This window comes from Prionailurus bengalensis, chromosome A1 (genome assembly GCF_016509475.1).
Source record: "Prionailurus bengalensis isolate Pbe53 chromosome A1, Fcat_Pben_1.1_paternal_pri, whole genome shotgun sequence".
In the NCBI taxonomy this organism is placed as follows: Eukaryota; Metazoa; Chordata; class Mammalia; order Carnivora; family Felidae; genus Prionailurus; species Prionailurus bengalensis.
This window is the reverse complement of record NC_057343.1, coordinates 207,915,734-207,942,554: the sequence shown is the minus strand read 5'-3', so window position 1 is coordinate 207,942,554 and position 26,821 is coordinate 207,915,734. Positions and strand designations below refer to the sequence as shown.

The 26,821-nt window shown below is 39.4% G+C and overlaps 1 protein-coding gene across 1 annotated transcript; it reads left to right on the top strand.

The window, feature by feature from the left end:
- The first annotated feature begins 880 nt into the window (after window positions 1-880).
- Window positions 881-7,529, top strand: LOC122480047 (60S ribosomal protein L27a-like). Its single transcript, XM_043573984.1, is given in 5 exon segments — window positions 881-1,001; window positions 2,235-2,389; window positions 5,413-5,486; window positions 6,966-7,345; window positions 7,348-7,529. Coding segments are annotated over 5 exon segments (831 nt in total). The 3' UTR covers window positions 7,449-7,529.
- Window positions 7,530-26,821: the final 19,292 nt, after the last annotated feature.

Here is a 26,821-nt window from a genome sequence, read left to right as displayed (position 1 = left end):
AGAAGTGGGACTCTGGGGGGAAAGACAGAGTGCCAATATTCAAGAAAAATCTCCCTGCTTTGTAAACACTGAGTGTCCTTAGGTAAAGCTCCTCTTGGAACATACTTAAGACACCTGGAGCCTGGCAAATTGGAAGTACAGAGATAAACAAAGAAGTGAATTTAAGAAGGCATTCTTGCTGTTGAATGGCTATTTGTTTATTTTCATCAGGTGGCTGCTCACTTTTCCTCCAATTGTGCCATATTCCACTTTATGCTCAAATAAGCTCATTTTGGCAAGAGAGTTGCTAAAGTTTCCATGCTTTGCATACTAAAGTTTTGTTTTTGTTTTGTTTTTATACAGAGACTTCAAAACTATTGAGGGGCGCTGGGGTGGCTCAGTCAGTCAAACACTTAACTCTTGATTTCAACTCAGGTCATGATCTTACGGTTCATGAGTTCAAGCCCTGCATCGGGCTCTGCGATGACAATGTGGAGCCTGCTTGGGATTCTTTCTCTCTCCATCTCTCTCTGCCCCTCCCCAGCTTGTGCATGCACACATGCACTCTCTCTCTCAAAACTTAAAAAAAAAAAACTATTGAAAAATCTAAGCAGTGGTTCTCCAGAGGAAGTCTGTTGTCAGCCTCCCTGCCACCAGCACCCCTCCACCCAGTCCCCATAGAGAGACAAGAGAGCTACCTCTATTGGGAGAAAAAAAAGAAGTCAAAGACACAAAAATTTCTACCTTTTGTAGTCAACAATAATGTATCTTCTAATGCATATCCTTCCTGCCTCCTGCCCATGCTCTTGGTGGCAAAAAAGGTGTGCACTCTATGCTCAGGATGGCAGATGTGACCTATATTTTCATGTTCTGATGCTCTTTGTGGCTTCCTCTTCCCCCCATGGGGCCCATGATGCCTCTGTTCAAAGCACTTTTTCCAATAGCTTATGGCTTTGTGTCAGGCAAGTCCCTAACTGTTTTGATCATCCTGTCCATGCAGTCACCCAAACAACAGGAATTAGGTAAGCACATAAACCAACCTAAGAGAGGTCTAGTCTGCTTTGGAGAACAAATGGAAAGTCCTGTAATGATGTACAGGCAGCGTTTTGTGTGATTAAAATAATATCAACTAGATGACTAATGACTTGTGGGTTTCTTCTCATTTAGGAGGTCACATGATTCCTCTCTTGGGTCCAAATCCACCACTTCCGCTTAGCTTAACTTACAAAAACAAAGGTCTCCAACACTCAACTGTATCATTTTTTTTAAGCTAGATTCTGTAATATCTCCCTCACTCTGCAAACCATGCTATTTTTCACTTAATGCTTTAGCTCTTATTGGTAAGATAAAATAAAAGTTTAAAAATGCGGATGAGCAGCACCTGGGTGACTCAGTCAGTTAAGCATCCAACTACTGATTTCGGCTCAGGTCATGATCTCGTGGTCATAAGTTTGAACCCCGCAGTGGGCTCAGTGCTGGGTGTAGAGCCTGCTTAAGATTCTCTCTCTCTCCCTCTCCCTCTGCCCCTCTCCCACTCGCTCTCTCAAAAAAAAAAAAATGGATGAAATTTTGCTTTTATTATTAGTCCTGTTTTGTTACAATGAGCCTGATTTTGACCCTGTGGACACATAACCTGTTTAGATAATAGCGGTGTTTATGTTCATAATACCTTCCCCCAAACACACTGACAGCACAAATTTGAAAACCAGAAAGAAAGAAGGAAGAAAGTAAGGAGAGAGTGAGGGGAAGGAGGGACAGAGGAAAGGTAGGTATATTTGGCTCATATTTCTACCTCTTTTACCTAGGATTCCAACTCTACACGTATTCCTTCCTACCTGCCCTTCTATGCTTGAGCTGGTAAAGGACTTGGCTTGTCCTCCTACTAAGAGAAAAATCCTTAGTACCTTCTTTCTCTAAAAACATTAGGACAAACTCAATGAAGTCAGCACACAGAAGGTGAGGAGTTCTCAGCCAATAAGACTCTTTCAGACCTTCCAGATATGATATGGTCTCTCCATCTTCATTCTGCCAACCAGCTCACAGTTTCTCTACCAGCATCTGCCAGAATCTGCAACTGCCAAGAACAGGAGCAGGCAGCTTTCCGTTTTAGTCAGACATCCAGTCTTGGATGACTGAGCCCTACATCCTAGAACATGTTCCTTCCCTCTAATTGCCTTACTCTTTAGGAAGCTGTGGTAGGGAGAATAAAGATCTCCCCAGAACATCTATGCTCATGTCCACACCCTACTCCCTAGATCCTGTGAATATGTTGGGTTACATGGCAAAGAGGAATTTAAGGTTACAGGTGGAATTAAAGTTGCTAATGAGCTCACCTTTAAAAAGGAAAATCACCCTCCATTATCTGAGTGGGCCCAACATAATCAGAAAGGTTCCTAAAAGTGGAAGAGAGGTAAAGAAGAGGAAATCAGAGTGATATAATGTGAAAACAACTCAACCTGCCATTACTGGCTTTGAAAATGGAGAGAGTTGCAAGCCAAGGTACATGGACCTGGAAAGCTGGAAAAACAAAGAAGAAGATTCTCCCCTAGAACCTCCACAAAGGAACACAGCATTGCTGACACTTTGATTTTAGGTCGGTGAGGTCTGCATCAGACTTCCAATGCACAGAGTTGTAAGATTATAGACTGTGTTGTTTCAAGCCACTAAGTATGTGGTAACTTATTACAGCAGCAATAGAAAACTAATACAGAAACCATTAGTACAAAGCAAGTCTACCCTACTTGGGTAGCCATCCTGCATTCATTCTAGATTCTCAGGTTGAAGCCCAGGCACACAGTTCATCCCACTTGAACATGGGGTTCTAGTCCTCCCAATGTACCCTTCCTGGAGGTTGACATGGGACCACATCTACACTGCTTTTTCCCTCTAGACTTGACTGACCTCTAAAGTTCCCCTCATAATTCTAATGATGCTTATGCAAATTGTTACACTGATCAGCCTGCAGAACATCCTTGTAGATGTGCAAAATGGGCCCAACTTTTCATTCATTCATTGAAGAAATACTTATTGTTGAGCCAAATGATCCCTAAATTTTCTGTAGACTCTTAAGACTCTAAAGAGAAGACTCTAAGACTCTACTCAAATAATTGAAAAGATAATAGTTATTACTTCTGAGAGCAAATGTTCAAGCAAATACTGAAGTAAATGCCTTTGCTATTACTTTTATTTTTCTCTCATGTTGGCCTTCTCCAGAAATCTTAGGAAGCGTAGATCAAAAAGCTCTAAGTGGCATGTAGGTCATTGCTTTGCCTTTGTAGATACTCATCTTAATATAAAAAGCCCCTTATTTGGTTGAAAGGTAAATGAGTTTCCCAGAGAACCAGCCCTTCATCAGTGGCATAGTGCAGTAGTGGAGGCCCAGACCCCACTTCAGAATGCTCAAGTTCAGAACAACCTGGGATCTGTTTCTCACAAGCTACAGAAGGGGACAAGCTAATTCACTTCTCACTACCTCTGTTTCCCATTTACAAGATGAGTAAAATAATAATATCTACTTTGTAGGATACTTGTCAGGTTAACTCATTAATACATACAAGATGCTTAGAGCACTGCCTGGCATAGGGCCATCCATCACTGTCACACTTTGTTACTCCTTTGGTTCTCTCACTGTCAGGGTTTTGGAAATCCTAATAACTTCTGGCCTTGCCAAAGGCCATGGCTTTCCAAAAAGAAATACAATGGTGTACTTATTCCCAATAGCCATCCAAATATAAAATCCATGTTTGGAAAACTTCTCAATGCTTCTTTTAAGCTGCTAAACTCCCCTTAATTAAGGTTTAAAATAAGTTCCTCCAAAAGTTTCAAAGCATAGGTCACTCATAATTACCTCTCCTAAGTTATTTTACAAAATTCCCAAGGGGAGAAATTCCTCGAAGTATATAAGGCAGTCTATCAGTGTTTAACAAACGGGGATGTATTTTAAAATGTAAATTCTCAGTCCTCATTTGAGATTTAATAAACTGGAATGGAGGCCCATAAATCTGAATATTAATAAAAATATTATATATGGTATATTGTTCTTATGCAAACAAAGTTTAAGAAACATTGCCTTAGCAAACTTTAATTTAGAAGCTACCCTCATTTTATTATGCTAGATAATTCAGCAGGTAAAGACAACTCTGGAAAAAGGCGAGGCTTAACTGGCTTCTATACCATTCTCTTGTAAGATTTTTTAAAAAGAAATCACCCATCTGCTTTCTCAAGGAAGGGAAACAGAAAGACCTCGCATACTGGAAAGTGACTTATTAACAGAGAAAAGCATTATTACCTCATAGCTCAGACACCACTGGATGAATGAGTGTTAAGAACACAATTACACGTGGTTTTCACAGTAGACACTGCATTATGAGAATCTAGATTCTAATATTAGAGTGTCTGAAATGCACTCATTTGTGATAATAATACTGAAAATGCAAGTTGTAGTTGAATGCATTCCTTATTAATTTTCCTTCAGCACATGATATAATTAACTGACAATCGTCAGCTCTTAAAACAAAAGGAACATTGCCTCAGCATGTTTGTTGTGAAATAAAAGGGTGACGTGTCAAAAATGTGCTAGGAACAGAGGAGTTGACATCATTCACAGCGTGGTGATGAGCTTTCCTTACATACCTCCAAAAAAGGAAAAGAAAACTCATGTTTTGGAAAACAATGCCAAGTTTTAACACTTTTCATCTTTATTGTTGTTTTTTTTTTTACGGTGATAATTAATGTTCAACCTCAAATATTAAAGGAAAATATTTGGGGGCACGTGGTTTCATGTGGCTAACTTTTCACTTTTGGAAAGCGTGAGTGGGAGCCCACCTGCGGCAGCACCCTCTGCTTTCCTTCTTTCAAAGACGTCCAGACTCCTCTCTAGCCTCTGAGGTTAATGCCCGGAAAACTGCATTTTTAACTATCATCACTGGTGATTCCTGCACCCATTAAATTTGAGAACCACTTCTTTGAGAACATATAATGGAATTGAAACTTAGTGATGTATGTTTTCCTTATTTTTGAAGTACTTTAAAATTATCATAATAGTAAACTAATAAACAGAAATTCAGAAAATTAACATGAGATATAATCAAGTCTAAGACTGTGATAAGAATCAATAAATATTTCGCAAATAAATGACTAGAAATAACTAATAACATGAGTAAATATAATTGAGCCAAGGAGTTATGAATTCTTTGACTTTACCAATATCAAAAAGATAAATTATTAAAGCTTTATTATCTGTATTAAACTTGTATTCACAGTCCAAAGTAACCTATGAACTTATGTATCTCAATAATATTCTTCATTTTTTTCTCACTTGTTGGGGGAGGGGAGGATTATTATGTATTCACCAGAAGCAAAAATAAAATGTAAATCACACCAACAAACCTTTGCAATTTTTTTTGTTGTCACATCTTTGTTTTGACTTTTTAGATTTTTCTCGAGGCAAGTGATATTAGCATCCATCTACTTGAGCTCTTCATGGGGCTGCTTGTCTATGGTCAGGGGTGAGTCACTGGCCCCATAACTCATGAGTCCAGTTTACTGGTCATGCAGGTAGGAATCCCCTGACTAGCAACTGCTCCCACAACACTGGTTTGTCCTAATCTGTTTGAGAAATGACACTTGCTTCCACCTAATGCCAACAGCAGTGCTCTAAGCATCACAGCCTCTAGCACCCAAAAGATGAAATGGGATATCTACCAAGTCACCCAACTGTATGGATTATGTCCTTACATTATTGCTGTCTTACTTAAAATTATACAAAAATATTTTCAAATTATAGAAAATTTATAGCATAGAAAAAAATTACTCATTTTGACATTACCCCATACACTTATCACAATCACATATGAATCTATTTGTAATTATCTTTTCTCACTTAAAAAATAAGTCATATTTTTCATATTTATATTTAAATAGTTGTATAATGTTCTCTCAAATGGACAAACCACAGTTTACCTAAACTATCCTTATTGTTGGGCACTTACATTGTTTCTAAAGTCTTACTATCAGGGCACCTGGGTGGCTCAGTTGGTTAAGCACCCAACTCTGGGTTTTAGCTCAGGTCATGATCTCATGAGTTCAAGACCCACACTGGGCTCCATGCTGACAGTGCAGAGCCTGCTTTGGAATCTCTCTCTCTCTCTCTCTCTCTGCCCCTCCCCTACTTGTCCTGTCTCTCTCTCTCTCTCTCTCTCTCTCTCTCTATCTCAAAATAAATAAACTTAAAAAAAATTTAAGTCTTGCTAGCATAAATCATGTTTTGATGAATATTTGTGGTGTTTTCTGTATTTTGAATTATTACCTTAGGACAGATTCCCAGTTCTGAGATTAATAAAGCAAAAGTATATTATTTTTATTGATTTTTGGAAAAGGTGTAACAGTTTTAAGAGCCCCAACAAAGGTATTATTAGTTTACTTTTTCACAGTATCCTTGTCAAAACTGGATGTACTTCTTTGTTTTTGCTAATTAAATAAAAAGCAGTCCCTTTGCCGATAACTGTGCTCTGCAGCCCTTTGTTGTTTTTCATCCAACTATATTTACAGTAAAGCTCCTTGAAAACTAGAACTAGGAAAGCTGCAAATGAGCAGAATCTCAATAAAAAAACTGGTATCCAAAACAATTACAACCGGCCAGTGAAGAAGGCTGGGAACATACCAGAATAACTGCAGAAAGAGGGAGACGCAGACTGTGGAAACAGAATGAGTTCAGTGCCTGGAGTTCTGCAAGGGCCAAGTGGCCACGGGGCTGGGGGCTGGAAAGAAAGGCAGAGAACCAACAGTTGTCAAGCTACCATGTGAACTAACATGGACCAGCAACCACACTAGATACTTCGTAGACAATACGTGATTTCATCCAGGCAACAGTGCTGTACCCTACTGTGCTGGGTTAAATAGCATCCCTCCAAAACTTCTTGTCCACCCAGAAGTTCAGAACGTGACCTTGTTTGCAAATAGCGTCTTTGCAGATGTAATTAGTTAAGATCAGGCCATACTGGCTCTCTCCTCCGGGCTGCCAACAGGCCATCCAGACTGAGGAAGACCCGGAAACTTCGGGGCCACGTGAGCCACGGACACGGCCGCGTCCGCAAGCACCGGAAGCACCCAGGAGGCCGGGGTCATGCCGGTGGCATGCATCCCCACAGGGTCAACTTTGACAAATACCAGCCAGGTTACTTCAGAAAAGCTGGTGTGAGGCATTACCGCATAAAAAGGAACCAGGGCTTCTGCCCAACTGTCAGCCTCAATAAACTGCGGACCTTGGTCAGTGAGCAGTCACAGGAAAAGGCTGCCAAAAACAAGACGGGAGCTGCTCCTATCAGCGATGTGGTGCGATTGGGCTACAACAAAGTTTTGGGAAAGGGGAACTCCCCAAACAGCCTGTCATGGGGAAGGCCAAATTCTTCAGTAGAAGAGCTGAGGAGAAGATTAAGGGTGTGGGAGGAGTCTGTGTCCTGGTAGCTTGAAGCCACATGAAGAGAGGTTCATTAAATACTGACAAGTGCTTAAAAAAATAAATAAATAAATAAATACATAAATAAATAAAATCAGGCCATACTGGATTAGAGTGAACCCCAAATCCAATGACTAACGTCCTTATGGAAAGGCCACGTGAAGACACAGACACAGACCAACACACTTCGGGAAAAACATGTGACAATACAGACAGAGACAACAGTGATGCTGCTGTATGCCAGGGAAACCCAAGGACTGCCAGCAACCGCCAGAAGTTGTGAGGAAGCAAGGAAGGATCTTTCCCTAGAGCCTTCAAAGACAGCATGGTCCCCCAAAACACCTTGGTTTGGACTTCTGGCTCCCAGAATTGTGAGACAATCCATTTCTTTGGTTTTATGGCATCAAGTTTATGATAACTTGTTATGGCAGCCATAGGACACTAACACAACTAGATATTTCGTTCTGGATTTACAGATGAAAACGAAGTTCAGAGAGATTTAGTGCCCTCTAAATATACAAGTGGCAGAACCAGGATTCAAACTAAAGCAGCCTGACTCCAACCTGTGTTCTTTCTTCTACATTTTGCTGCTTCACAAGAACCTTTTGGTTCTAAGTCTGGTTGTGTCACCAGTTTGTTGCGCGGCCTTGAGAAGTTCACATAATCTCTTCTGGCCTTAGTTCACTGTGTGTAAAACAGCTACTAGGGTGGTTGATTTTTTTTTTTAATTAAAAAAAAATTTTTAAGTTTATTTTCAGATAGAGCATGCATGCGCACACAAGTGGGGAAAGGGCAGAGAGAGGGACAGATTGAGAGAGAGAGAGAGAAAGGAAGACAGAGAATCCTAAGCAGGCTCTGTGCTGTCTGCACAGAGCCAGACACAGGGCTCAATCCCACGAACTATGAGGTCATGACCTGAGCTGAAATCAAGAGTCAGACCCTTAACCGACCGAGCCACCAAGGTGCCCCTGGGTTGGTTGATTTCTGAGATCCTTCTTCCTCTACAGCATTCTGCAAGGTAGCTGCCCACCTACAACTCTAATCCTACTAGTACCTCCAGTGAGTGAGGCTCAAGGAACCTGGAGAATCCTTGCCTATGGCTCCACTAAAGGCATTTCCTATACTCAATCCAGGTCCACAACAGGTTTATATGAAGGAACCTACAAGAAAGAAAGAAGCCTTGAGATCCTTAACACCACGGAGTTTGAGTCAAGAACCTGCTGGTATTAGAGGCCAAGTTGTATCTTATTCAAGAAACAGCTTAAGATAAAAGTCACCACGCTCAGAGCAGAACACTCTGCAACCAACTCTGTTCTTTCATACCCCTGACTTCAGTGACAGGTTTTGCCAATACAATGCCATTTCTGGACTAGGCTTCATAGCACATTCCCATGCTCTAGAATTATAAACACTTCATACTAGATTTACTGTCTCCAAACTGTAAGGAAAGGTCATTATGAATGGTTTCAAATCCTCTAAACCAAACTATTTAGTGTATCTCTCTCTTTTCAATGAGAACCAAAATAATAGCAATAACAGTTTTGAATTACAGAGTGTCTGTTGTATACCAGTGAATGAGCCCTACACATCCAGCATCTCATTCAACCCTCAGAACTCCAACACTATAGTTGCTGTTTTTATTCTCATTTTTTCTGGGATGGATCTGAAGACTAAGAAGCTCAAGGCTATTTAGTCATTTAACTAAACTTCTCTTTATACCAGGCACAAGGGCTAAAAAGAACAAGGACATGGACATTAAGTAACAATTTTGATTAAATATATACGCACAAAAAAAAATCTGGAAAGATGTGTCACAAAATGTTCAGGGCTATAGGACTTGCATAAACGGTGACTTTCATTTTCTACTTGTTCTTCCATATTTCTACCATGGATATCACTTACATCTATCATCATAAAAAAACACTGTTTTAAAGACAGAATCTCTGCCTTCGAGGGATTTATAGTGACGGGAAGCAGAGAGTATCAACAGCTTGCTCAGACTAACTGCAGCTCATAAGTGATGAAACAAATTCTAACCTAGGGCTGTCAGAATTCCAAATTCTAGTTTATCTTTCCTACCCTATACTACCTCTAGTGACATATTCATTTGCCTTGAGGTCTATTTATATTTACTTTGCTTTGTTGAAATTATGTTATAGACTTCATGGGGCAATGGCAACAGTGCCGTCTGAAAGATGTGCCTTTGTGGCCTCACTCAAGGTTGTTGGTGGCCCTCCCTCCTTTGCTTCTCCACCCACAGATCTTTGTACCCAAGGAAATGCAGAGGTGGTGCCTGTGAGCATTTTATCTGATATCCTGGCACCCTAAAGAGGTATTTCAGATGCAGTTAAGAGCTTCTAAAACATTCATCACACAAATTATATTTTACCTGCCCTATCACTTAAATCTGAAATACACAACATATTCTTTAATGATAACTATGCCATCCTAAAACTAGTTGGTGAAAGAAAAGTTCAAAAGAGCTCCAAACTCTTTCTCCATATCTAATTTATTCATCTGCAAAAAAGTTTTCAGTGAGAACCTCTCAATCTGTCCTTCTCAAATGCCCACTGAGCCATGGGATTTGAGTTTTGATATATGTCTGCCCATGACTGATTTAATTTCTAGTCCTACAGCAATAGTCTCCTGGGGATAATTAGAATTATTTTGATTTTTCTAACTTTATTAATGTTTTTGTCTCCGTTCTTATAATTAGGTTAGGGATCGTGGCCAATATGGCTGCATTCCTGACAGTTGTTGTAGTTCTGAGCACAGAGTGAGTAATGAATAAACACTGACCAACAGATTAAGTTATTATTGCAATTAGGCTTAAGGGATTTTTTTAATCTCAAAAACAATAAAAGATAATTATTTTCTTCCTATAAACCATACAATGATTAACTCTTAATCTTACAGCTGTGCAGCTAGAAATTCTCCCAAATTCCCTGCTTTACCTTTCTGATATTTTCCCTGTCCTTCCTTTACTTGGAATTCTGAACTGCTTAGTGGAAAAAGCAATAGCAGCATAAACATGATGCAGAGTCCATTTTGGACTATTGTGTTTCCCTGTCCTCAAAAAGCTCTATCTTTCTCTATTCAATGCAGTTTCTGTATAAAATATCACTTGCCATTGAAAGCCTGTGTCAATTAGGGTCACTGTCCTCAAAACTGAGATGCGATGCAGGAGTCTAACAAAAGCACATACAGCTTAGAACAGACGTCACGGAGCAAAGTGAACTCACACCAAGACACCACAGCATGGCTCCCCCTGTGCAGTGAGGACCTGCTTATTTGTTTTCCTTTCTTAATCACAAAAAGTATGTTCCCAAAGGGAAAGGAGATGAGACACAGTGAGAAATGGGGAGAGTGGGGAACAGAATGGGGTAGCAAGAGAGAGACCATTGCTTGTGACAAACACCTGATTCAGGATGTGATTGAACTCGCTATGGAAATATCTCATGATGAAAATTGAACTCACTTATTTTCAGGGTGGTGGAAAGATCTGCACCACCCTGCCCTGGGCTGTGGCCTAAGCACACAATGCAGAGAGCTGAATTTTTCTGTGGAAGGTCTGAGAAAGATATGTGAGGAAAAAGAAAAAAATTTGAGATAAAGGTTTGAGATAAAGACCCATTCAGGTGCCAAGTGGTGCCCATCCATGGGGGTTCCACCACACAGCCCAGGAGGCAGGCTCCTGGAGGAATCAACTCATTCTGCAGTCAGGAGACAAAAAGAGGAAAAAAGAAAAGAGTAAAAGGAAAGAGAAATATAAGAAGGAAAAATGGGATATTGAATTCATTCTCAAAATGGAGCTTTTTTTCCCCTCATCCATGATTAAAGGGTAAAGAGATCTACAAATGGTGAAGAGATCTGGTTTTCTTTTTTTTTTTTTAATTTTTTTTAACATTTATTTATTTTTGAAACAGAGAGAGACAGAGCATGAACAGGGGAGGGGCAGAGAGAGAGGGAGACACAGAATCTGAAACAGGCTCCAGGCTCTGAGCTGTCAGCCCAGAGCCCGACACGGGGCTCGAACTCAGGGACCGCGAGATCATGACCTGAGCCGAAGTCGGCCGCTTAACCGACCGAGCCACCCAGGCGCCCCTGGTTTTCTGATCTAAGTATGATGTCAGAGGGGCAGTACACCCCCAGGAATGTCTAGCTGGAACCCATGAAAAAGGTTTTGTCTCTTTCAATAAGGAATGTTTTCAGGTTATTGTTTCCATTTATAAACTGAATTATTTGAAAGGTTATGTACCTTAAATGAGGGAGAGAACTCATAGCCTTGAGGAGAAAAGATGAAATGTTATTGGTTAAGACCAATATAAATACAAACTGAGATCCATTCTAAAGCAGCTATTTATTTATTATTATTTTTTGAATATGAAATTTATTGTCAAATTGGTTTCCATACAACACCCAGTGCTCATCCCAACAGGTACCCTCCTCAATACCCATCACCCACCCTCCCCTCCCTCCCACCCCCCATGAAACCCTCAGTTTGTTCTCAGTTTTTAAGTCTCTTATGTTTTGGGTCCCTCCCTCTCTAACCTTTTTTTTTTTCCTTCCCCTCCCCCATGCTTTAAATCACAGGCATTTTCAAAGGCAAGCAGTACACTGAGGCACACTTAGATGGTTATAAAACGTGTATTTTCACTTTTATAGAATAAATGTGTTTGGCAAATCTGACACAAAACAAAACATTATGGGACAGTTCTATTTTCCCAGAGACTTGTATACTTAAATACCACATTTAACATTTCACATTTTAAAATGCCTTTTAGTGAACTCAGTTAAAAATGATGCTAAAAAGAGATTTAGATGACAGCGTCTAAAAATCAAAGTCCAAAACAGGAACATACCCACAGGCAGCCACAACCTTCCCTACCCATACCCAACCTGTTCCTTTCATTTGCAGGTTTTCTCTGATTTAGCTCCTTTTCCTTGGCCTCATACTTCTTGGTTTTTTTGTTTGTTTGTTTTTAATTCTTAAAATCTGCTATATTTTAACTCTTGATAAGCCACGTTTTTTTTTAAGTGTATTTATTTTGAGACAGACAGAGTGAGTGGAGGAGGGGCAGAGTGAGAGGGGGACAGAGGATCCGAAATGGGCTCTGCACTAACAGCAGATAGCCCAATGCAGGACTCGAACTCATGAGCACCAAGATCATGCCCTGAGCCGAAGTCGGATGCTCAACCAACTGAGCCACTTAAGGTGCCCATTTGTCTCACACTTCTAACCTTCATCTTTCCCTACAAATCCCTTCATACTACCCTCAGTTCATAAAATCTGCCCAGACTTGGGAATCTCAATAGTGAGTCTTGTCTGGAGCACCCTATGTAATATAGATTATATTTATATGTTATATAGAATATGTTGTATTTATACAGTATTATATTTATATATAATTATATATGATATACAATGCCACCCCAGTAGTGGGGGCTGCTTCCCAAAACAGCATATTCTAAACTCCATTTAAGCTTCCAAATTATGTAAAATAAGGTAACTATATAAAGTGTAAAAATTTTCCATGGTTGGAATTTCTTTAACAGAAACAATAACAGGTAGCTTTCACCAAATACTTAAATTATGTCAGGCCGATTCCTGTGTATTGTTTCACTTAATTCTCACAGAACCCCATAAGGGGGATACTCCTCCTGTGCCTCACTTGCAGTTATTGAGAGGCCCCTGTAGTTAAGTATCTAATTAGTCATCACAGAGATGAATTTCGAACCCAGTCAGCCATCCCCCGGACTCCTTGTCCGATTCACTGCACTATAGCACTGAATAACTAACAAATTCCTTATACTAGTACAGAGTCTGACCTCAGAAAGTAGGTACATAACAAGCAAATAAACTAAGAATAATTATTTTCTTGGCGTTTCAATTATACCCCCACCTTCCCCCCTATTAGTTATGAACAATTGGGTTAATATACTACTTCACAACTGCCCAATTATTCCTTTTCCAAGTTCCGGTCAAAAGTAAGTATTACAAACTTGCAGCTCTGGGATCCTGGGGTTTTTATAGCTTTAAGAAAAGTATCATCAGACCATTCAATCACTGTTTTGAGAAATGATTTTCTGCTAGAACTGATACACGGCCAGTAAAACATACAAGAGATGAGGCCCCCAAGTGAGAGTTTAAAGCCATAAATCAGATGCCATCACTTCCATGTGCCATCCTTACAGTGTTCCTAGGCAGCAAAGATCCAAGTCCTCCAAGACCTGGCCGCCCCCCCCCCCCGTCCCCCTTCCCCCCTCTCTGTGGTTTCCTTCCTTCCATACTCCGTCCCTCTCCCAGGGTTTCTTTAGCTGGCCTCTTGCACTTCTTTCAGGTTCCTAATCTGCTCACTTCTCCTCCTCTCACCTGACCTGAAATTATATTTCATGCTCATATGTTTACTAGTTTGTTTCTCTCTTGTTTTCTCTCCTACTCCAAGAGGTCTGCCACTTGATCCTGCTTATTACCATTAACCCCAGCACCTAATAAATATCTGTTGACACAAAAATAAATACCTATTGAATGAATAAACGAATGAATGAATGAACCAATTGTTCCAGACCAAGAAATGTATAGGACACTTCTTAGCTCATCACCTGGAGACAAAATTCACTTTGCCTCTACTCCCCTTGCCCATCTCCATTCATCAATGATCCTCCACATTCTAATTCAATGCCTAAGAACTGGACAGTAGAAATCACACTCTTGCCTCTCACTCTTCCTTATTTGGCTCCTTCCCCTTTCTGTTGGTGTCAGCACTTAGAAGAAAGTGGTTTTCTCTGTTTAGAACCAGCCGGAGGATAGTAACTTCAAATTGTTGCCATTTTTCACAAGCAAAACCACTACTTGTCTGAAACACTGAAAAGCTATACTGCAGTTACATACCTTACCCAGACACACAAGCATACTTACAAACACAGTAAAAACCTGCTAAAAACACCCACCCAGGGCTACAGAGTTAAGTAAAAGGAGACACAAGAAAATGTACCACAATCACATACATTATTTTACAACTGAAAAACAAGGATTATCAGCAATTCTGCAACAAATAACATGAAAATGTCACCCTCCCTAGAGAAATAATTATTTCCCAGCTACCCGTACCTGTCTTCAAACCCCATCCAACTCCAGAAATAGCAAAGATGTAATCAATAGAACCATTCATGACCACACTGGCAAGTAAAGGCAACATGGTAGTTTCAAGAACTGACACACCCAAATCGTGAACACGTTACAACAGCCACTGATAACTGCACATACTAAATCCTGTTTTTATCTTCAAATAAACTTGTATCACTCACATAAATTGACCTGGATTTTTAAGGTTTTGATGTCTTGGTTTCCAGTTTCCCAGACATTGTCGGCTTTTCCTAGAAAACTCCCTGCCTCTCTGAGTGGCCCCTGGTACCGATTAAATGACTAGCAGCTCACCAGGGTGATGATGTATCTGCCTCCTGGTGGCAGCGGGGCCTTGACTCCCTTGCTACTGTTAACCAGTGGCTCCAGCTCCGGCTGCCAAGAAAACGCCAACAGATGAAGGATGAGAGGCAAAACCAGGCCACACACACAGCTTCGAAGATATTTAATCACTGCCTTTTACTTGGATTTTTCTAAAGAAAGGCTTCTTGTCCCATTACCCTGAGGAACTCATGTTCCTTTCTGAAACAAAAGCCCAAAAGGCACTTGCGAAGGGACTTGTCAGGTGACAACACCAATGAGTGAAAATAAAGCCGAAGGAGGAAAACTGAATGTTTACTCAGTTAATGTCAATAATATGACTATCTCAAAGCTCCTCTGAGAGAGGAGTCTATAACAAAAGAGTAATAAAAAACACAGCCACACATAGTCTCTGATTTATCCCAGAGCGTCCCCTTCCCGGCACGCACGCATCTCCATCCAGCTGGGAGAACTCATTCCACCATCCCTGCTCTTAACAAAAGGCTCTGCCCGGAGGACCACACACATCGCCTCGCCAAGAGAAAGGGGTAGGGAAATGATGCAGGCTTCACTCTTGCCCTTGACCCATGTAGCTAATCCAAAGGGACATAAAAATCCCTAAATGTAGAGACATTTACCACATGGAGCAGGCCCTTGCTGGGAGTGAGAGCTTTGATCCCCTGTCCCCACAAGCCCTTCAGGAAACATCATCACATCAGCCAGGCAAAGGATAGCCACAGCTGACTGAATGTGCTTTCTCTTTTACCTCTCAACCCTTCCTCTGTGGTTGTCCACGGCAACCTGAGTTTTCAGAGAATTCCAAAGTGACTGTAAGAGGTTGTTTTGTTTTCTCTCAATTTGCTGCAGACATTTAATGTAAGGTGTTATAGTGAATTGGGGAGCTGGTGGAAAAAAAAACCAAAAAACCTTTGCGTGTATGGCCAAGCCATTTTGATCATGCATGCATAGCTCTTAGATTCTTTTTGATGGATAATGTTAATTGCTGAAAATGTTGGAGATACACATATATTAGTGACTCTTTCATAACCTACCATGTTATAATGAAAGCAAGTCTTAGGCTCAATTCTGCCACCATGCTGACTAGCTTCATTAGTAAGCAACAACAAAAGTCAATGCAAACTTCTCTGTTAGCTTAAAGTTCTAGCTTCCTGTCCTTCTTTGTGTCAAACCATCATCTTCCATGAAAGGTTTCTGTCAGGTGGACATACCATTCTAAAGGTGAGATTCTGGTACTCTGACATTGGCATTAACCAAGCAGAAATCCTCCTTAATAATGGCATGACATAGGATTATTTAGAGATTAAGTCTTGAACACCATCCTTAAAGAACGGGCTATAGAATTCACTAACTCTTGGAATTTGTTTATGCAAAAATGGAAAGCCTTAAAATATATATATTTTTAAAAATTTTTTAAGTTTATTTTTGAGAGAGAGAGAGTGTGAGCGGGGGAGGTGCAGAGAGAGAGAGACACACACAGAATCCAACGCAGGCTTCAGGCTCTGAGCTGTCAGCACAGAGCCCTATGCAGGGCTCGAACTCATGGACCGCGAGATCATGACCTGAGCTGAAGTCAGACGCTCAACTGACTGAGCCACCCAGGCTCAGCCTTAAAATATTTTTATAATTTTTAAGCCTTAAAATATTTTAAGCCTTAAAATATTTTTAAGCCTTAAGTATAGGCTTAAAATATTAAGGCCTATATTAAGGCCTAAGCCTTAAAATATTTTAGCCACTCTGTATGTCTTAAGTACCTTTAATTTTATCTGTGTGAGCCCACTTCTCATATCTATCATGCTAATAAGCCAAAAATTTCACCAAATAAAAAAATGTATCTGACTCACCATGTGCTAACAAAATCTATGATTGAGGTAGGACTAGCTCAGGTACCTGTGGTAGCCAACGTCGGAGGGTCGCTTTTCTGATATATAATGCTTGCTGCCCACCCTTCAGATGTGAATTCTTCATTAGAGCACCTGACTACTCCAAGAGTCGAAGGCCTAGCCAACCAGAAACCGTATCACACCGTTTTATGGTATTTGAATTTGCAATGTTTTAATATGGAGGCTACAATTTTTGAGATTAGGTTATCTGCATCATAACTGGATAGGGAAGAAAAGAGTTTGAGTAGTTAATGATGAATAAGGATTATTTTCAAAGCGAATTCAAATCTCCTCCTCCTTCAGTTGGCAGACACGAAAGAAGGCAATTGGAAGCTCAGAGATTTCTACCAATGGTCTAGAGAATACAGCCCTCTACAAGTGTGTGTGTAAGGCGTTCTTGAGGGGTAGGTCAGAGTGACTGATGTGTGTGTACACGGGCGTGTGTGTGCATGCTGTGTGCGTGTCCACAGAGGTAAAGATTTCCTTTTCATTTTTATTGTGATTTGTTGGTTAGTTTCCTGTCTGGGTTGAGTTTTACTTCCAATCTCCACTCCACCCCTAAGTGGAAAAGTCCTTCCTTGAAGAGAAAACCGTAAATAAGGTAAAATCTTTGATGTTAAATACCAAGAGACTAGTGCTTAAAATTTCAGATTTCCATTTAAAGCTGCTTATCCTGAGAGTTCCAAAGCCAGAAAAGAGAAATTCAACAGGACTAACAACTATTCATGAACATACTATTTAAGTTGATACTTAATACTAAGATCATTTAAAAAGCATTTAGAAATGTTTGCAGTACGTAATTTGGTTAATACAATTAAGTATGTGCTTATTATTATCATCATCAATGATTTTTACTATAGATATTTTTGGATTGTGAACACATTCTTTGGTCCCTCATAATTGTGGCAAATATAATCTTAGCTTTGAGTCTGAGACGTCTTGATGAAGGAGTTTGTTCTTTGTTGTTCCCGGAGGCAACACTTAATTCAATGGGTGGAGATAACCTAAGAGAATCTCTCTATTAGAGCTGTCCAACAGTGGAATGGAATTTTTTTAAACAAAACTATATTCTGGTCACTATAGATAAGCTGGTCTTGATTCTTTCTCTTATTCCTGTATGTGCAGTTGCTTTATTCTCTTATATTTCCCTTTGCTTCCTTGCCTCTGTGTGACGCTCCCCCACTCCCGTTTCCAAACACAAATCCATAAACACAAGTCCATATACCCACTCCACCGCATACCACCCTAAACATATAAGCATCTTGATTTCTTCTGAGATAAGATTTCAAAAGGAACTTTTATTAATTATGTAGCTGAAGACGAGAGAAGGAATAAAGAAAAGGCATAATAAGAAGAGATTCATTTGTAAAACATAATTGGTCTGTAAGGTTAAGAAAGGCATTTTTTCCAGCTCCAGTCGGGGCCTCAATGCCTGTTAAAGTCTATTTCCTAATGCCTCCAAATCATCTTTATGACTCTGATCTACTTTGCCTCTATAAATCCTATTCTTACTTCTATCTCCCAAAGATTCTCTCTCTGAACTGTGAATACTTTACAATTACCTTGTTTTTTTGTCTCCCTTGAAGATAGCTATCACCGGACCCCTAGAGTACCTTACCATACATATTGCCTAAAGCACATGTACTAGCAGGTATTGGCTGTTTATACTTTTCAGGAAATTTAGGCTATTTTGCCTACTATCTCACACTGGTGCTAAGGAGCCTTGATGATAAATGCCATCCTGCCTCAAGTCTGCCACCATGTTTCTCCTTATTTTGAAGCCCACCTTCCCTTTTGGGATGCCCACTAAGCACCTTTTGTTTTATAAGAGGGTACTCCCAACTCTTAGCTCACTCAAAAATTGGACATAATTGACATACCTTGAACCCAGCTAGTTAAGCCCTACATGACCCAGGATGATAACTGTTAACTTTCTCAGGTTCTCTTTTGGTGGCTCAACCCTTGGCTATTCTCAGGGAAGTGGTTTACCAAACTCTTATTTCTGCAGTGTTAGAATACCAAAATGTTTGGTTATGTATGAGGAGAAAGAAACATCCTTTTCCCCTAAAATAAAAATGAAACTTGACTGAAAGATGCCTTCCAACATAACATAATTAATAAACAAAACAAAACCACAGCCTTTAACTACCTGAGAAACTTTAAGTGCAACTTGCATAAAATCAATGTTAAAAATCCAATATGTATGTTCAAGAACAGTGATGTTCTGAGAAACATTTAAATTCTAGGATCCCTGAGCTTGAGCAAAAGGGTTGTAGAACAATCAGGAACTCAAATAAAGAGGTTCTTCTTAGGGGATCTGATTCACAAACCTGAACTCCCATGATACACACTGGAAAGCACCCCTAGGAAAAGACACGAAAAGTGAAAATCAGGAACAAAATCAGCCTAACAGGGCCTTTTCAACTAAAACTAGTTTTTGGAATGGAAAATTAGAACAATTGTTGCTGTGGGAGAAATTGTTAGTTCTTCTTACTGCTAAAAGATATAAAGAAAAGAAAGAAAATTCTGAGACTAACACGATTAAGAAAATTGGAGAACCAAGTACAAGACCTGGAAGAAGTTGGTTCGACATCAACATCTACCACAATGACACCTCATCAGTGGTCTGAAGCAGAAACATTTCTCAAAGGAATCTAATGTTATCCATATCATCCCTCTTCATTTCTCCCTTCCGTATATCAGAATATTCACAAAGCAGTATGTGATACCAATGAAACTTCAGTTTCAATAGATATACTCCTACATATTGAAGTATGTTTTCTGATTAATATTTTTTGGTATGTTACTGTGTTTTTTCTACTTTTTCAGTTGATGCCTTTGACATATAAGTCCCCTTCTTTCTCCCCTCTAACATTTTGCTAATGACATTAGAAGTATGTTTTCTGATATTTTTGGTATTACTGTGTTTCTTCTACTTTCTGAATTGATTCCTTTTATATATAAGTTCCCTTCTTTCTCCCCTCTGACATTTTGCTAATGATATTCATAATACAATAAGTTCAAATAATACTTAAAGAGGTTTCTCCAGTGAATTTTTTGGTATTTACTGAGGAAGACACAAAGATACATTTGACAGTTCCTCATTCAAGTTATTTACACTTGAACCTTTACAATAAAGCATTATAAAATCAATTAAAGTAATAAATATAATATATAATAAATACAAAAGACACAAATTTCATATAAAATACAATCTATTTAATAAATACAATATAAAATAACTATAACACAATAAGCATAATTAGCGAGTACACAAATAGATACAGTATACAATAAATTCAAATAATAAACACAATATAAAATACAAAAAAACTAATGCAAATTACGATGAATTCAAGAAATAAATATAATATACAATACATTCAAGTAATGAAAGTAATTTACACTCTAGCATGTACAATAAAGTACCAAATGTAATACACGTTATGAGCTATATAAGAATTAAGCTTCCCATTTCTCTCTTCCCTGACTCTAAATGGAAAACTCAATTAGTATTTCTGATCTTCAGTGCTCTTTATCTGTAAAATGAGAAGACAATGTTGATCTGCATTATTGCTAAGGTTTTTGAGACTATAAATACCCTATAGTTCTACAAATATTTGATGTTTGAGGAGGAAGATTAAAAAAGTACACTGCTCTTGGCCTAATACAGAGAGGCCTCTTCCTTATTAACAGTCTCCTTTGGTTTTAGGAGGAATCCAATTTTATTTGGGATAGCAATATACATGCAATAGAGGTAGCCATTTGAGATCCAGACAATGAGATAAACAGAAATTGCTGAGTAGAGCTTTAAGGAAAGTCTTTTAAGATATGGAGACTTGGGGTGCCTAGGTGACTCACTCTTGATTTCAGCTTAGGTATGATCTCACGGTCATGAGATCAAGGCCCATGTTGGGCCTAATATCAGGCTACCCACTGGGCATGGGGCTTGCCTAAGAGCCTCTCTGCCTCTCTCTCTGTCTCTCTCTCTCTGTCTCTCTCTCTCTTTCTCTCCCCCCCCCTCTCTGCCCCTTCCCAGCTTCCACATGTTCACATGTGCTTGCTTTCTCTCTCTCTCTCAGAAAGGAAGAAAGAAAAAGAAATAAAGAAAGAAAAAGAAGAAAGAAAGAAAGAAAGAAAGAAAGAAAGAAAGAAAGAAACATAAGAAAAAAAAGAATAGAAAAAAACATAAGGAGACTTATGCTTTATCCATTTTTATATTCCTGGAACATGTATATGAATCTGGAAGTGCAGCAGCCATGTTGTGGCCATGAACTGGCAAGGAAGAGGTCCAAAATATTTTTGGAGAGAATAGATAGAATCAGCCTGGGTGTCTATAGCATCCCTGGATTACCTTCCCTCAGATTTGTGTGGTGTGTGTGGGGTGTGTGTGTGTGTGTGTGTGTGTGTGTGTGTGTATGTGTGTGTGTGTGTGTGTGTGTGTGTGTGTGTGTGTGAGAGAGAGAGAGAGAGAGAGAGAGAGAGAGAGAAATACAAAAAAATTCTTATTTAAGCTCAAGAATAGGCAGGTGCTATGAAATTTTGAATTATGAAGTTAGATTCCCTATCTACTAGTCTCTTTCAATAGAAACTTCTGTGCATCATGAGTTATTTTTTCCTCTGTGTCCTATACCTAAATAAATAAGACTTACTCAATACACCAAGCCTTTATTAACTCTTGTCTACATAGTAGGCACTGTTTAGTATTAGGAACAGAAGGGATAACACACAGTCTCTTGCCTTGAGAAACTCAAAAAGTAGCTAAAGACATAGATGTTGCCACACGAGAATAAGACACTGTGGTTCTTGCCACAAGAAAGTTGAGGACAATGTATTATGGAAATAAAGCTAAGTCCTGTCAAATATGATCTTCAAAAACTTAAATATACTTCCAGCACAGGTGTGGCTCTCTTGGTCAGGTGACAGTACACCTGCACAAACACCTTCTGTCATACAACTGAATCTATGCACATTCTCTAGCTCCCACGGAACTGTGCTAGCTAGCTTCAGGCTTACCAAAAAGTTTTAGTAGGTTTATTCTTAGAATTGCCTTAAATACAATGTTTCCATTTTGAAAACATTGTCAAAAGTAGCCAGTAACATTTTCACTTCTGCAGTGGGATTTCCCCCATTTTCCACTAGAGACAACATCAGTGGTTTCTCCTTCCACTCTTTCTTGGACCAAACCAGCGAGGTATCCTCTATAGTAGTTTATATGTAAATAGCAAACACCATGGGCTAACATCCACCAACTTGGCTGCTCCCACCCACTTTTTATCACTTAAGTAGTCAGCCTGACAAACACTGATTCAGCAATCCCTGGTACCCTGGTAGGAAAAGGGCCATCACCCTCAATTATTTCTCAAGAGGAGAATCATCTGGTGGTTAGAAGGCGACTGTGAGTCACAGAGATGCTAATCTAGCCCAAGCCCTGACTCATTCTGTGACCCTTGCCCTACACACTCCACCGCTGGGGTTCCCAAGATATTGGGGTACACTCCTTTATTTACATGTCACAAGGAATGAGCTATATTTAGAGACTATTTGCAAATTAGCTCAAGCTGTGGGACCTAAAGTGGCAGCAACTATGTGAGACATTCAGGAACATAAAATAGTTGTTCGTATCAAATAGTTTTCTCAGTGCTTAAACATCTACCAGAGAAAGGATTCAAATTTAGAAATTAAGCAAACATCAACGTGTACGAGAATCCTTTCTAGCTGGTCACCTTTATCTCCTGCCTTTCACAGATCTGTGTGCTGACGTCTAGCATGGAATGACCTGTCCAAGGAGGCACAACTCGCCAGCACTGAATGCCACATCAACCAAGAGAAATATAATGCCAGTCACAAATGTGAACCACAAGCGGAATTTTAAATTTTCTAGTAGAGAAAAATTTTTTAAAGTGAAATTAACTTTAAATATGTGTTTTATTTAGCCTAATATGTTCAAAATATTATCATTTCAACATAGAGTCAATTTGTAAAAATTATTCACTAAGTACCACATAACTACTTTATGCCTGTCACAGCACTGTTCTGAACTGCTCTTTTATTCCCTCATGACCCTTTAAAAAAGAATCTCATCTTTCTCCAGAACTCCTCCTCTCCATCCCTTTCCGGTACTCTACTTTGATTAAATTCCTCTGAAGTTCCCTTTGAAAAATTCACTTTCTGTTTACCTGAGAGCCTGAGTGTGTCTAGGGGAATCATCAGTAGGAATTTTATTACTTGTAAGTTATCTTTAATTCCTAACATTTCTGCCTGTCTGAAAGCATTCTCAACAGAAACTAGTCACAGAACCAGCATCTGTGACTTCATGTTGGTGACCTCAGTTGGTGATCTCATAAGAAAAACTGAAAAAATTGCTAACTTTCATTCTCCTAGAAGTTGATCTGTGTCAACACCACGTTCATTCTCAACAACATTATGCCTTAAAATGATATTTCCTTGGATCCTTGGAGTAAGGCATGATTCCAAGTTTAGAGATTTCCAATGGTGAATATTTTGAGTAGAATTCCAATGAACCCAGATATCCACAGAAAGTTGGGTGGTGAGTAGATCAAACCTAGGGAACACACTCCTTTCTCTCTACTTTCCAAGACAGGCCACATTCTTGGAACTGTCAAGTTCACAGCAGACAGTCAGAGGGCTACAATGGCCACAGTAAGCTATCCAATGTGCAACAGGGCTGTATTTCAAATTTTTCTTGGCATTACCTTTTTCTGTAGACAAATAGCAAATGTAACTAAAATAGGCCATAAGCAAAACTCTGAAGTCTACAAGACTGGACTCCATGCCACAAGAATTCATTTTCCTACTTACAAACCACTGTCTAATCTGCATTACAGATAAGAAGCTGGAATCCAGCTTAACAAGTCCATGGGAGCAAGAAAGGGGGAATTTGAGGGAAGGCTTTCAAAAATTGAGGAGGCAGAATAATATGTGTCTCAAAGAAGAAACCATCTCCATAGCTAACAGAAGCATTTATATGTGTGTATTTAGAAGAGGAAGAGAATGATTTAAAACATTGTTTTAAAGAATCATGCTGGACCCACTAGCTCTACAAAATAGGGTGTGGGATGCCAGAAAAGAGGCATGCACCAGGCACGAATCAGAAAGGTATGTGGGGTAAAGAACACCTGGATTCTGCCCACAGTTCTGTCTTTAAGGGGTCATATGATTTAGATCATGTAGTTGATCTTCATTTGCAAAATCTAATCAATTTAAGTTCCCTTAATGTTCAATAATGTAAAATTGTAAATAGAAGGGCAGAGATGTTTTAGAAAAAGAAAAGTTTGTGGGACAGAGGTGGGGCAATTGGCAGGAAAAACACTGAATGTTGTTGATACTCTCCCATGTGTTTCCAACCACACCACCTCCTTCTAGAGAGGAAGTTTTCTCTTTCTCTGGCACCCAGCTAGATCTCGGCAGAATTCAGGGCAAAAAATCCCCCTGCCCCCTCAATTCACATCCAGCTACATTACAGTTACCAGGGAGATCCTGGAAACATAAAGATCACATACAAGTAGACTGGGAGGCAGGGCAGGGAAGTCCAGCTACATTACAATTCACATCCAGCTACATTACAGTTACCAGGGAGATCCTGGAAACATAAAGATCACATACAAGTAGACTGGGAGGCAGGGCAGGGAAGTCCAGCTACATTACAATTCACATCCAGCTACATTACAGTTACCAGGGAGATCCTGGAAACATAAAGATCACATACAAGAAGACTGGGAGGCAGGGCAGGGAAGTCCAGCTACATTACAATTCACATCCAGCTACATTACAGTTACCAGGGAGATCCTGGAAACATAAAGATCACATACAAGAAGACTGGGAGGCAGGGCAGGGAAGTCCGTGCTACAGCACAGTTAACAAAGCGCTTGCTCCTACCACCACCTCTCCCCCTTTCCAAGCAACTCATGCCCAACCCTGTCTATTTACAGAGCCATTATGACTATGAAAGCACGGAATACTGGACATAAAGGGTAAACATAAGTTTTATTTTTCATAAAATTTCAACTTCATAATCTTTAAATCTATAGTCGACACCAAATGTAATAACCACTAACCAATGAGAATGAAATATATTCTTTGGTCATTAGCATTAGCTCCCAAGATAAATTTACCCAGCTCTGGTCCTTGGAGAAAGTCTGCCTTAATCCTTGAGGTCCCCAAGGAATAACAAAAAGCATTAGAATTTCAAATAATATCTGTAGTGTGAGAAGCCCATAACATCATATGATTAAAATGTGCTTCTACTTATTTGCCATCATGATATGAATTCCCCTTCTCCGTGGTGTTGCTGACTTTATCCCTAACATCTGTACTGTTTTGAAATACATGGTATGCCCAGTAAGAGAAACTACGGAAAGGTTTCAAGGAAGCCTTACTGTTTCATAAGATTTGTGGCCACAAAAGTTAAACATTTAATCTGGCAGGAACTCAAAGTCCATGCTGCCTCTAGGCCTTCAGCAAATTGTGTTCTGAAAGTGGATTGGTGTTTTAAACCTAGACACAAGTGCAGTGGAAACAGTGCTGTGAATAGTGGTTAGCTTCCTTTCTAGACTCTAATGCCCACTGTAGCTGGCACACTATATATTTATGATAAATGTGGCTGGAAAGAATACTATTTTTAAAATTCCATAGAATGATTCAGTTCTGCATATGACCCTACTTCCAACTGTTCCTTAGAACACTGGAATAAGCCTTCATCCATGTGGGTTCGGTGCACTGACTTAGTATAAACTATGATAAAGAATATCTGAGGTCTTTCATCTGATATGGGAACCGGCATGTATTTAACCGGCATGTATTTTATTTTAAGATATACAAAATTCTTCAGACTCCGAACTAATAAATCAGTTAATGTGAGCAATGTCTGATGCAATCTTCACATGTATTAATGATTTCCCCAGAAATTTCTTTTAACAGATAGTATCAAAACAGAAGTTTCAGAACTTAGCAATTGTAGCATTGTGCTATATGTTAAGGTCAGGTTTTTTTAATGTTTATTTATTTTAAGACAGAGAGAGAGAGAGAGAGCTTGAGTGGGGGAGGCACAGAGACAGGGAGAGAGGGAGAGAGGTGGGGCAGTGTGTGTGTGTGGGGAGAGAGAGAGAGAGAGAGAGAGAGAGAGAGAGAGAGAGAATATGAATCCCAAGCAGGCTCCATGCTGTCAGTGCAGAGTCAGACATGGATCTCAATCCCACAAACCATGAGATCACGACCTGAGCCTAAATCAAGAGTCAGACACTTAACAAACTGAGCCACCCAGGCATCCTGTTAAGGTCACTGTTAAGAAAAGGCAATGTTCATCTGAATCTAGAATGCTGAATGTTTTTGTTTTATTTTTATAGTCACATTTCATCTACTGTAAGAATATCTAAATAATTTGTTTTAACATCCACATTGTAAAGATGTAAAACAATAATCAATCCTATGAATTCCATGACCTAAAATACTACGTTGCCTAACCAGGTCCCTCACACTCAACAAAAGAGGATAGATTCATCCCTTATGTTAACTCCCAGCCCCCAACCCCATACAACTCTTTCCTACGAGAAAAAGGAATTAGGAAGAGTCTTCAAAGACAGTAGATTGCTCAGGAGTATGAGTGTGCCCAACACTTAGGTGCAAACTGATTTTACAAATTAAAAGGAGAGCTACTAAATACTCTGACTTGTCCTCAATAAAAAACCAAGTATCCTTTTCTGTATGTCGCTTATAATTACAAAACAGAAAACAAACGAACAAAAAAAAAACCTGCTTTAACTCCAAACACAAAATATAGACATGGCTTCTTGTTATGCTTCTTTTCCTGTAGCTAAAAGTCAAGAAATGAACAAAACAATCAATATCTTCAAATTTTTAAGGATTTAACTTACAGAAGCTTTTTTCTTGGGTGATTATTATTCTAATATCAAAGAATTACTATTTCTAGTATCAACTCCCTCCTTTGGATCTGAGTAAGGACCACAGAACCATCCACTTAATCACTTTTTTGTGGTAAAGATGCTTCTATATTTCTAATTA